At 43.0% G+C, this 11,993-nt stretch overlaps 2 protein-coding genes across 2 annotated transcripts; one reads left to right on the top strand and one right to left on the bottom strand.

Moving 5' to 3' along the window:
* Window positions 1-5,163: 5,163 nt before the first annotated feature.
* PSPN (persephin) lies at window positions 5,164-7,353 on the top strand. Its single transcript, XM_053463871.1, has 2 exons — window positions 5,164-5,224; window positions 6,761-7,353. Exons 1-2 carry the CDS (start codon window positions 5,164-5,166, stop codon window positions 7,153-7,155), a joined length of 456 nt encoding a protein of 151 aa, XP_053319846.1. The 3' UTR covers window positions 7,156-7,353.
* A 1,206-nt stretch (window positions 7,354-8,559) lies between these two features.
* ALKBH7 (alkB homolog 7) lies at window positions 8,560-11,993 on the bottom strand. Its single transcript, XM_053463134.1, has 4 exons — window positions 11,688-11,993; window positions 11,173-11,346; window positions 10,150-10,274; window positions 8,560-8,971 (listed from the first exon to the last, which is right to left on the bottom strand). Exons 1-4 carry the CDS (start codon window positions 11,991-11,993, stop codon window positions 8,848-8,850), a joined length of 729 nt encoding a protein of 242 aa, XP_053319109.1. The 3' UTR covers window positions 8,560-8,847.

Consider the following 11,993-nt stretch of genomic DNA (forward strand, 5'->3'; position numbering starts at 1 on the left):
CCCGCGTTATGTGTGTACCACCTTAACGTGATCTCTTCTTGGTTATTCCTCTCTCTTCTATTGCGAATTGTCGTTTGTCCCTCGGAGGAGAAGGCAGACAAAATACGATCAGGCGGTATGGTATAAAACCAAGTATCCTGAAACCAATCGCAAACCATATAAGCTGGGTGACGCCACTTATTATAATATGAGCCAATTGTGTGTAATTATCTATATAATTTTATATATTACAAGGGGTAGTAAAAGTTATGTGACATGGCAGCCTATGAACCTGCAGGTTGGAGAATTCTTATTAGTATTACTGCACTCTGTACGAGACGTACAATGCAGGACTATCCTGATCCTGACTGACAAATTCATCAGACCACAGAGGAGCAGTGCAGCTGCAGCTTCTACCTCGGGTGTTTTACTAGTTTAAAGTACTCACTGGTATTCTTGTGAGCTTACAATGTATTAGATGGTTGGAGACACAGGGCGAGAGACTGAGGGAGAATGATTTGATTGTAGTGAGGGTAATGTATTAAAGTTGATTCAGATGAAGGTGAGCCAGTTTGAGGCAGCCACGCATGCCAAGCGACGGTGCTAATTCCGCCATGTTTCTCAGATGAGATGTCATGCTTTGGATACGCGCAGCTCCTTCCTTTCTCCTCGCGTTGCTCTTATGCAGGTTAATCTTCTCCTTATCTGTTCGTGAGAACTTGTTCCTGAAGTCTACACGATATGTAGTAGTTGTATCCTTGCCCTTATGGGGTTGGTGGCATCTTGTGGCAAACCCTTGAAGGTTGGGCTGGTGTCTTCTCTGACTCTTCTACCTCTTCATCCTGGTAACTGTTCCTGCTCTGTTTCATGGTTAAAAGTGTTTTCATTCTTTTGTCATTCGCTACAATGTCTGCCGTGTTCTACTAGGTTGTTTCCGAATTCCGATCTGGCTTCCTAAAGGTCTACTCCAGCCAAATGTTCGTGTTAACTGTATATTGGAGTCCATTCTGGATGGATTTTAAATAGGCGCAGGTTTCTTGGTTAGAAAAATAGACTTCTGTCTCGTGTACTCCCCTCCCCCCGCAGCTGTCTATATTAAAATCTGTGGGTAATCATATGTTCCATATCGCTAATTCTCCCTCCGTTCAAGTTGACGTGAATAGCAGCCGCCAATTCTATGCATGCTATTGGTGGCTCCTGCTACTCCGTTTGATTTAATTGAGAGCTCAGCTCCCATTGGCTAGAATGGAAGTGCTACTGAGCATGTGCAAGAAGTACGCTTACTGCTTACACTTCCTTCTTTATGTAAAGAAGTCCAATAACTAAAGAATTCCTGCACTAATTAAACTCCGCTCCCCTTCCCTGAGATTGAAGAGACCAACCTGGAGTCCCATGGAACTTGGATGTTAAACCTTAGCAGATGCCATTTTTATTCTTTCTGCTGAATAATGCTTAACCACATGGAAGCAACAAAGAAACATAAAAAAAAAATAATTCTACGGCAACGACCTATGGGCACCTGCTTTTGTGTCACATGGTTACCATTCCCGACAAATCATGAATCGGGCCACATTTTTGGGGAAAGAATGATGTTTCTAATGCTGTTTTTGGCGTGTAGTTAGAGCAGCAGCTTTAAACTTTGAGATAATTATGTCCAATCCCTCCAAAAAGGGAGGTCATCCCGTTAAGTTAACGAAGAAGACGAGAAGCCTTGCGAATCAGAAAATTGGTTAAATGAGGGTAACGTATAGAAAGTGATTCTGGTGCAACGTTTAAAAAAATAGCAACCAATGGAGTGCTCCTGGTGAATGGACTGTTCTGTTGGTTGCTATGGTGATAAGACCGTATTCCATAACTTTCCGTCAGGATCACTTTTCAGTCTTCTTCCTCCATTGTCGTCTTTGGAACGTTGCTTTGTCTTCGCTCCTCATCCCTCACGTTCCTTTTGTACATTGTCTCCCCTGATCTCTATTGTCCTGTCCGTCTCGGCCCTCGCCTTTCCATTCCAATAATTCATTGCTTTGTCCCAGGTGCGTCTCTGGCTCGCAGATCCTCTTAATTCCTCCGTCTGTGTCTCCACCACAATCTGATTTATGGGTTTTCTTTTTCTTTCAGGAATTACAAAATCTCTGCATTTCTGTGATATTTTTTTATGGTCTGAATTATAGTAAACATCCCGATCTCTTTCTGGTGCCAAATCGTCGCTTATTTTCTTTTATCCCTTATGTTTTTCTGTTCATTTTCCATAGCGCCATAGTCTCGTCCCACACAGAAAACGGGACATTCTAGAATGGCTTCCACGTTATCACAAAACGTTTCTCAATGTTTCATGTCGCGATGTAGAGGCGCGGCCGTAGGTCTACTGCAACCTGTGGGCTTTATCTCTACAAAGCAGTGCGAAGGTCTGAAAGTGGTCTTATCGCCATAGCAACTAATAAAATGTTCCTGCTGATTGGTCCACTCTGTGCTGTAAATCTATGGGTGTGGGAACCAAGAGAAGTGAACGGAACCGATTTACTCCAGATTGCACCGGTGAAAGGACCAGTACCAGCACCAACAATGTCAACTGAACATTATACTTGCATAGGGCGACTAAAATGCTGAATCCTTGAATTGAAAAGGCTTTCTCTCAGGTTTGTTACATAAAGCTTAGTGAATAAACCCACGTTTTCACAGGGCAATGGGAGGAATGGATTCTACACCCCAAGATGCCACCAAACCCCAGCCCCCTACGCCATTTTGAACGTAGGGGTCCCTGCCTGCGTTTCTTCCCTATCCTTCTGCTCCTCCGTGTTTGCCTCAGACACAGACATGCCGAAGATGCCACATTCTGATTTAGAGGAATTCCTTTTGCATTCCGAACGTGGCTGGCGCGCTTACAGCAGGTTTCACTGGTTAGACTGGAATGCGCTGGGGAGAGACGGATGTTGCCTCCAGATTTCGAGATGCTGCTAAAAATAAAATAGGCTCATGAGGAGGGGAGACGTTTGGCGCCGGGAAAGGAACCAGGAATCGCAGATACCCTAGAAGGGAAACAAGACCAAATGTTTATGTTATCATTAAACCTAGGTGTCTCTTTGCGTGCGTCTGCGAGGTGGTACACTTGACCATGGTGTCCAGCTGTCAAGCCTCAAGCAGATGTTACTTACTTGTGTATTCCAGACACAGAATACGAGATAATGAGTTTCCAGACTTGAGATTAGTGACTCAGAGAAGATTCATTGAAACCAACTGAAAACGATATCTGTAACAGGTCACAGACATTTTAATGGGAACATCGTAAAGGTTGGTCAGGAGGAAGACGTATTTTGTAATAGTGCTTGGCAAAGTGATTGTTTTAACCCACCTCCCATAACTGTGGCGTCCATGTGGTTGCTTTAGGTTCAGTGATAGTTAGGATCCAACCAGATGATATTCTGGAACCTTTAAATATACCGCGTACCATCATCTGGACCGGTAGGCATTCGACCATCATCTGGACCAGTAGGCATTCGTCTCATGCAGATACTCATCGAAGCGTACGGCTCTGATGATATCACACGTGAATTCTGCCCTCTTTGTTCTTTGAAGAGGCTCACCTTGGTGCATCTAAGAAAAGTATTTAGATGCTCGAGCTCCTATAGTCAAGTCTTTGTGCTTTGGTAGGCAAGATATGAGCCAAAGTCAACCAAGCAGGTCCTTATGGCCAGTAAGTTGGCCGTATTTGCATCACCAAAAGTCAGCAGAGCTCCAAGACATGCACAGCCCAGCTCAATCTGGAGCAAAGCTGGAAGGGAGGTTTCTCCTTCTCTGTCATTTTATCTTCTATGCCCTTTTCTTGTTGGCCCCACACGTTTAATATTTTCTTGTTACATCTTACCTAAAATTAAATGCATGGATAGCATGTATCCTATCTAAGAAGTGATAGGACACAATGGCCACCCTCTGGCAGGCGACCACCCAGTTGATAACCAGCTCAACCTAACATTACCTTGTATTCCAGTCAACGAAGATATTAAGCTAAATATCACATAGGGTCCCATTTTTCCATGACCGCCAATGGAAGAGTTAATTGGCTTTGAAAAGAGTGTCTAGATTACGACTAGATTAATCATCATTCATACACATTTCAGGCACTATGGGACCTTCAGAGGACTACCTCCAAGGTCCACACCTGCCCTTAGGCCCTGCGGTAGAAAGAAGAGCAGTACAGTAAACCAAGCTTATAATAAGTCATGTCACAATGTCGTTTAAAGGGCCAAACTTGCAATATAAATACCCCATTGCATCAAGCACCACGCGTGCAATATACCCAATGAGCATTAACGCCTACTGGAGCATACATATATCACACCATATGGATTTGGTGGAATGGAGATGTATTATCTCTCCCAGACGCGTGTTTGATCCTTCTCCCAGATAAAAAAAGCATTAAGGGATGTCTGTAAGTAAGCGAATAAAGGCGGGGGGGAAGCTCTGACCCATCTCCCCGATCATCTAACTGCGTCCGACTGTCGTCTTAGAAGTATTGGGTGTTAAGTGTGCGTGGGCGCTTGGCGTAGAGGGCTGTGCTCCTTCCGTGACTAGCATGAAGACCAAAGCCTAATACTTCCCCTATTCTAGGTATTCCGGCTGGGGATCTGTGTACAATCAGAGAAGGAATTTGGTTCTGATTCACACACACAAATCCCCCCATTTTTAACCCTTTGTGAGGTGGTAGCGTCGTTCTTTTGGGCGCGCGGTAATATCCCTGTCAGTCGCCGCCGGAGAGCCAAGCGCGCTAGTATCCATCTCATCTGCTAACGTGATCTAAAAAGATCTAAAGAGAAAAAAAGTTGCCTTGAATGATTGATATGTTTGTGCTCAGTCGCTAACATCTATAGGTCAGAGAACCAAAAATCTGCTCAAGGTACAGAAATATGCTCCGCGTATATAAATTTTACTCTGCGAAAGGTGGGTGGATGCTTCAAGATTTAAGATATCCTTCTGTGGTTTTCCAAACGTCCCCCCCCCACCACCACCACGTGTCTGAAACGGAAACATTTGGCATATGGATGGTTAACCCAACCCCGCCGATGGGTATATATTTGGGGGACTTGAGAAACCCTGTGCAGACCGGGAAAAAGCCTGAGAAGCGACAGAATGAGGTGCGCCGGGCAGCTTTGGGCAACCCTACTTTTAACGCTACTTGGGAAGGCAGCATCAATGGCTCTTGAAACCAATAGGGCATATGAGGTCGTGCGAAGTAGACTGGGTTCCCACCAAGGTAAGTTGTCTTCTATAATAAGTTAAAAAGCAGGAATTGGGGGATAGGGGCAAGTGTTTTTTGTTACAGATCCTCCGATCCATTTAGACTGCCGAGGAAAAAGAAACGATCAACTCAAATATCTAAAGATCTGATGGAAAGTCTAGATCATTAACCATTTCCCCAATGCTTTTTTTTTTAAACTTTCATATTCCAAGTATTATTCAAATAATACACTTCTAAAATTCATATTCTTATTTTTCTTTTTTAGTTAATAGGCATTAACTAGTTTGTTTTGGGTGTTTTTTTTGCCTTTTCTATAATTCATACGTATATGCAATGGCAAGGTGATTAGTGTCCTGAGAATTCTAAATTCTTATCTTTTAATAATTGATGTTCATTTTGTATATTATATTATTATTTTATTATTAGGGAATTTGGGGGAAGTCGGCTATATGTAACGCAAGCCGCTTTTGGATTGACATTTTTTGCTCTGCCATAAGACGATCAGACAACAGAACTGGTTTGGCATCTGTGATAGGCGAGGTCTGGTCCTTATCACATACAGGCATTTCTTTGTAGTTTTATCAAATGGGATGGAGGAACATCTAGCCTGCAACACAGGGTTAACCCTTTGGGTGTCAAAGGCCCGGGTATATCCCCCCGGGAGGCCAGTTTTTACATGTAAAAGAGAGAGATCAGGAGTTTAAGAAAATGTTTAAAATATATCTATTAACAATACAAAATATACACACATTATATATATATATATATATATAATGAATATTTGAATAGCACTTGTATTATGTCCATGTAATTAAACTTATAATGTTGCTGACACTAAGTCATAACGAGCAAGAGTCGGGAAATTAAAATAGATGCTGTAACTCGCTGTAAGTACTTAAAGGGAAAGTCCCATGGAAAAATATTTTTTGCCCTGAGCATAACCCCAATGCTGTATTTGACCGGGTTTAATCTCATTTTGCCTCAATAAACTCCCTTTATCTTCAGACCTGGTGGCCGCCGTTGCTATTTTGGATGACTTTCCCTGCTCAAACACCACACTAAGCTGGTGGTTTATGGCAATGCTAGTGAAATCTGTTCCCCCATAGACTTTTATTAGTCAGAGTGTCCACCTGGGGGATTAAGACCGAGTCATTCTACCGTTTTCCCACAGGTAGTATGATAAGGAGTTGGGGGAGTTTGTCTAGTAGAACTCATACAAATGGCTGATCAGCAGCTGTCTAAAAACATTATTTTATGGAGCAAAAACTAGAATTCTTTAAGCAGGGAGTTTCCCTTTAAGCAACATGATCTACGAGCAACGGGGAAGAGATCATTCGCTCAAAGTCCTTGCAGTGTCAGTGCTTACAATCAGCCGCGATGTTGAGTGTAGGTATAGGCATGCCTTGCTAGATTGCTGGCCGTACTTCCAGTCTAAACCGATGCTATATTTTAAGGTATTAACCAACTTATTTACCATTTAAATTTAACACGTATATTGGTCTGGAAAACCTATTAATAAAGTCTCTCTCCTCTGCTTGCGTATTGCTGCAGATTCCGGGCGTTTCTCTTCGACAAACGGAGGCGAACCCAGATCGAGAGTGAAGAGGCGGCCGCTGCAACTGGGGCGACCGCGTATAGATGAAAGGGAGTGCCGGCTGAAGACGCTACTGCTCCGCGTTGGTGACTTGGGGCTTGGGTACGACTCCGAGGAGAGTGTCCTCTTCAAGTACTGCGGTGGTGGATGCCCCAGATCACGAAACAACCACGACCTGACGCTTTCAAGGCTTCTTCAAAAGAGCGACCACCCGTCCCTTGTGGAGGACAAAATCTTTGGAGGACCATGCTGTCGCCCAACGCATTTCGAAGACGTGGCGTTCCTGGACGACAGGCACCGGTGGCACACGGTGGAGCAGCTGTCCGCGGCGGCCTGCGGCTGCGTGGGCTGAGCTACAGGAGCTGCGCGGACACCAAACAGCTGGGGCAAGCGACAGAGGGACAGAACTACAAATACACGCAATGTAACATCTGCAGGCGATAGTACAGATAGCCGCCCTGGGATCGGCGATGCAGGGAGATATATGGGAGCTGGGTTACAAATTTAGAGGCTTTTGTAAAACTTACTTAACTACTGAGTATCAGCTGGGATTAGGCTTTTGAAAGTAAAAAGCTTTTTTAAATAGCAAGACATAGGCAGTATGCACCTGAGGTCTCTAATGGAAGAAGAAGAGTCTAAAGTGTCTATAGGCTTCTAGCAAGGATGGAGTTAGTATGGAAATGACGCAGGAGATCCATAAATCACTAGCAGATTGCAGTTTTAAGCAGTATAGGTCATACCGTATAGTCAAGGAAAGAATTCCATTATATACGATCTTCTCTAGGTTAACCCCGGGCTGTGTAATGCATTAAAAGGCTACGCAAAGCAAGCGATGGGTTAATCCAGGGATATCCTGTGGGTTTTTGCAAAGAACGGGTTCACGAAAATAGGAAGAAGAAAAAGTCTGATTTTTTTTAATATATATTAACATATATAAATATCCCCTGTATCATTCATATTACGCTATTCCATTTTTGTAGAGAAAAAAAAGTCTTTATTTATAAAATAAGTTATTTATTTATTATCTTGCAATGAAAATCTGAATAATAAAAGTAAATGTTTTGTCAAACCTGTAAACGAATTTGCGTAATGAACATGACCGGAATTGGGAAGGATAAAGCGGGTTTGGGTTGTACGCCTGGCAGCTCATCGGGGCAGGCTTAGTGGATCTGATGTAACCCAGCCTGCGGCGGTTCCCTGTCTCTACTGCTAAGGTGAGATTTCCCGCTGCCCCTGTTTCTGAAAAGCTGATTATTTCATAGCTCTTTAAAGCCCCCTAACAAGCAGAAACAATTTAGCCAAGTGTGAAATTATTTATTATTTAACAGCGTTTAAACCAATTAACTCAAAATACAGGTTGTTTTTACTTTATTGATAAATGCCATGACAGAGCCGCTTTAACATACAGGGCACTGCTCTAGTTCCAGAGTATTAGAATGCCTTGGTCTTATTAACATTGAGTGGGGGTGCATGGAGAACTCATGGCTCCGTTATAAATCCTGGAAAGCAGTTTTATAACATGCTACCCCTTCTCTGTATTATGCTTTACATGTATGGTCATAGGTTACAAAAACATACAAGCTTTTAATTTTTTTTATTTATTACTTTTTTTACATTCCTGCACAGAGATAATTTCATTACCAATTTTCAAAGGTGGGTTTCTGGGTACCCTTAAAAATGCCATCAAAGAAGGATTTTAGCTGAGATTTTGTACCAGGGGCAATTAGAAATTTCACAGGATAAAGAGCATCAGTCCTTACAAAAACAATGTATTGTACAATATATTTATTTATTTATTCATTCATTCACACATACATTCACATAAGAAGGAAAATAAGACTAATTAAGGCAGTGTTAAGAATGAGATTATTAAATATATATTTTTAAAAATACTTTCCAGTACATTCTTTAACTTTACAATTCTTTAAATTAACTAAACCCAATATGTTGCACTTAGAGCAGGTGAACTAGCTGAGGGACGTAACTTTAAGCAACAAGGATGATATAATTCCTCCCATCCCTTACACCAGTCCATGCGGTACTGTCAACTCACAGGGAGGTTTCTGCAAATGACAGAGATGCGACGCTCACGTTGGACCCGCTGGCCATTGAAGAACGATTCTTCGTCCCGTAGGATTTCGTGTGTGAAGTCATAGCGTACCGCCCCGCTGCAAAACGGGAAAGGCGCTGTTAAGCACTCAAGGAGTTAAAAAATCTGCATTAATTTTAACTAATGGGACACCATTAAAATTCAGGTTATGGTGGATTCATTTTTTAGATTGTAAGCTCACGAGCCGGGCCACCATAAGACCATCATTCTTGCCAGGCCCTCAACCCCCCGTTATCTGTATGTGTAAAAGTATTCTTGTTATTTGTTAACCACTCCATATTCAGATTGGACAGCGCTGCAGAATATGTTAGCACTTAATAAAAAATAATATTTTTTTTTAAAAAAAGGGGCAAGAGCCCCAGGGAATAAAGGGTTAGTGAAGCAGAATCTCAGAACTTCAAGATATACCGGAGGTGGTATTTGTTAACTCAGAGCCACCAGCACAACCGTAGGGGGTACAGCAAAAAGTGGCATGGGGCAGGGCCAGTGCTGGAAGTGGGCCCTGTCGATACTAACAGTGGTTAGGGTTAAAGTTGTGGTCGCCCACCTTACCCGAAAAGCAACAGCGCCGCACTTAGCTTCAGAGGATCACAAGGACTCCATGTGGGGAGCTGTAACGGAGGACTGTGATTGATTTTACAGCTTCGTGGGCTACGAAGGAGATCAGAGATCTCTCATACGTCCCACGGCCAGCAAGAGAGGGACAGTGGAGCAGCTAACCGGGACAGCAGGACTGTGCCTGAAAATCAGGACTGTTGGGATTTATGCTTATCGTGGCCTTCTAAGTTTAAATTGCTTGCTTTAAATTTACAAGTAACAAAAGTATGGTTATTCGTATTAAAAATGGTCTAGACTGGATTCTGGAATTCCAAAGTCCTGAGTATTCTATTTCCGGAACTCTGCATATTTCAAAGAGTCTGGGTGGCTTACGGACTCCAACCGAAGAAGAACCTTCCCTTAGTTAAAAGCACTTCATTACCACGGCCAGGAGGGAGGAATACAAATCTTCCCCCGCGCGAAATCAAAAAGGACTTTGAATAAAATGACACGATAACAATAAAAAGTGAAGACACACAACATCATAACCGACACTGTAACTACTACTACTGCAGCCAAACACTTACCTCGGATCTAGCGGCAGAGACGCACAATGCTTATTATTATTATTAACTAAGCCCGCATTCCCTAGTATTTTCAAATAAAGGGTCCCACTTCCCAAAAAAGCACACGGCTTACCTGAGAACATACAGGCAGCGTCTTGGGAGCAGCAGGTCCGCTCGATCCTCGGGGTTCTCCACAGACACCAGACGCATGACGCTACCGGAGAGGAGGCAGATCCCGGCAATAGTGCTGCCGCAGAACTAGAACGGAAAAAAGAGAGATATACATTACAATCCGCACCGGCCGCTACCGCAAAGATGGAGGCAAATTAAACCCATCACATCGCGTCATCAGACGGCACCGACAGATGGGGGGGGCACAGAATGTCCTCCGTTTATAGGATCAAGGCTCATGGGTATCGGCCGTCAGTACAAGCGGGGCCTCTATGACGTCACCAATACCTTCAGGGGCACCCGCTAGTTAAAAGAGATCCTTGGGGTAAAAAAAAAAAAGAAAAAAGAAAAAAGAAAAAGACCCTAAAATATTCTCTAATGATGTTGCAATTCTTTTTGGTGTAAAAAAAGTAAAAACAAAGTGACTTGTACTACTCCCAGAAGAGAGCCAACAAAAAAAAACCACAAAAAAACCCCTTGTTAAACCATGTCACAATTGTTATAAAAATAAAATTATAATAAAAAAAATTATACCCTATACAAAAAAAATGTTTATAAAAACCCCAAAAAATAAAGTATTGCTCCATGTCAAAATTGTTAAAAAAAAATATAAAAAATAATAATAATAAAGTGTGTAAAAGAGCATATTGGCACTCCAAATCCTGAAAAAATTATGCATGTGCGCTATCGCCGTGTATGAACTGTGTATTTGCTCAGAAAAATGAGCCATTCCTCAGAAGAAATCCTATTTTTTTTTAAATTAATGTTTTATTATTATTTCACCCACCTTTTAATATAAGCGCTACAAAATCTTAAGTTTGTCTCTAAATTTACATGCAATGTACGGTATCGAATGAAACCAGCAATTCCCCCTGTAGAAAACCAATATATATAATTTGGTACTAAATATGTAAAAAAATAATAATAATAAAAAAAAAAACAGTAAAACCCAAAAAACGTAAAGTTTTGGTTTGCATTTTCTCACCTTGACGCTGTCGACGTGCGGCTTGATGTATCCCTCTTTCTTCAGGTCCAGGACGTGGACGAGCGACAGGTGAGACTCCCCGGGCGGGAAAGCGGCGTCCCTCACCCTCTGCAGCACCGCCGAGCCCTCTGGCGACCAGTGCAGGCGCTCTGTCTCCCGGAATCCATGGATAGCCTGCATAAAGGGGGGCAAAAAGACGTGAATCAAGATACCAGTGATGTAGCGGGGAGGAATAACACAAGGGTTCAATATGGGGGCTATGAGAATAAATACATTGAGCGCGTTAAATAGATGTGATAGTGTATGATAACGTATCTTATGTATCAGCTAGGTCCCCGTTAATGTAAATAACCGGCTTCATTATTAAATCACAATGGATAAAACAGGCTTTGGAGGTGTATATGTATTAACCCTTCAAGGGCATCCTTCAGGATATAAGCTGCTTCTACTGTAATATTACACGTTTTGCGCCCCCCGGAGGCTGGGGTATCAATATTAACCCCCCAGAGCCTGACCTCATCCCAATGACCGCTTTCATAACGCTTTCTCCGCAGCACAGGCTCTAGTTCCGAGCACAGGGCCTCCTCCTCGGCTGGGGTTATAAATTCAGGGCGCAGGCTCAGGCCTGGGGAGAGGCGGCTGGCTACCGAGTTAGAAGCCGGGGCGATCAGGGCTTCGGGAAGAGAAGTGGAGGACAGAGAAGCCGCAAGAATAGTGCGTACGGAGCCCAGGAAAGAGCGTAAACTCCGCGGCCTACACATACGCTCCAGCAAGAGCCGCATGTTGCCAAGGCAACTGGGGACGGCAATGGGCGCCGCCAT

The sequence above is a fragment of the Spea bombifrons genome, chromosome 4 (assembly GCF_027358695.1).
Source record: "Spea bombifrons isolate aSpeBom1 chromosome 4, aSpeBom1.2.pri, whole genome shotgun sequence".
NCBI lineage: Eukaryota > Metazoa > Chordata > Amphibia > Anura > Pelobatidae > Spea > Spea bombifrons.

Coding starts and splice junctions, on each gene's coding strand:
- PSPN (XM_053463871.1), top strand. CDS start 5,164: ATGGCTCTTGAAACCAATAGGGCATATGAGGTCGTGCGAAGTAGACTG. Junction 5,225..6,760: donor TAGACTGGGTTCCCACCAAG/GTAAGTTGTCTT, acceptor GTATTGCTGCAG/ATTCCGGGCGTTTCTCTTCG.
- ALKBH7 (XM_053463134.1), bottom strand. CDS start 11,993: ATGGCGGCGCCCATTGCCGTCCCCAGTTGCCTTGGCAACATGCGGCTC. Junction 11,347..11,687: donor AAAGCGGTCATTGGGATGAG/GTCAGGCTCTGG, acceptor CCCTTTATGCAG/GCTATCCATGGATTCCGGGA. Junction 8,972..10,149: donor CGCTGCCTGTATGTTCTCAG/GTAAGCCGTGTG, acceptor CCCGTTTTGCAG/CGGGGCGGTACGCTATGACT.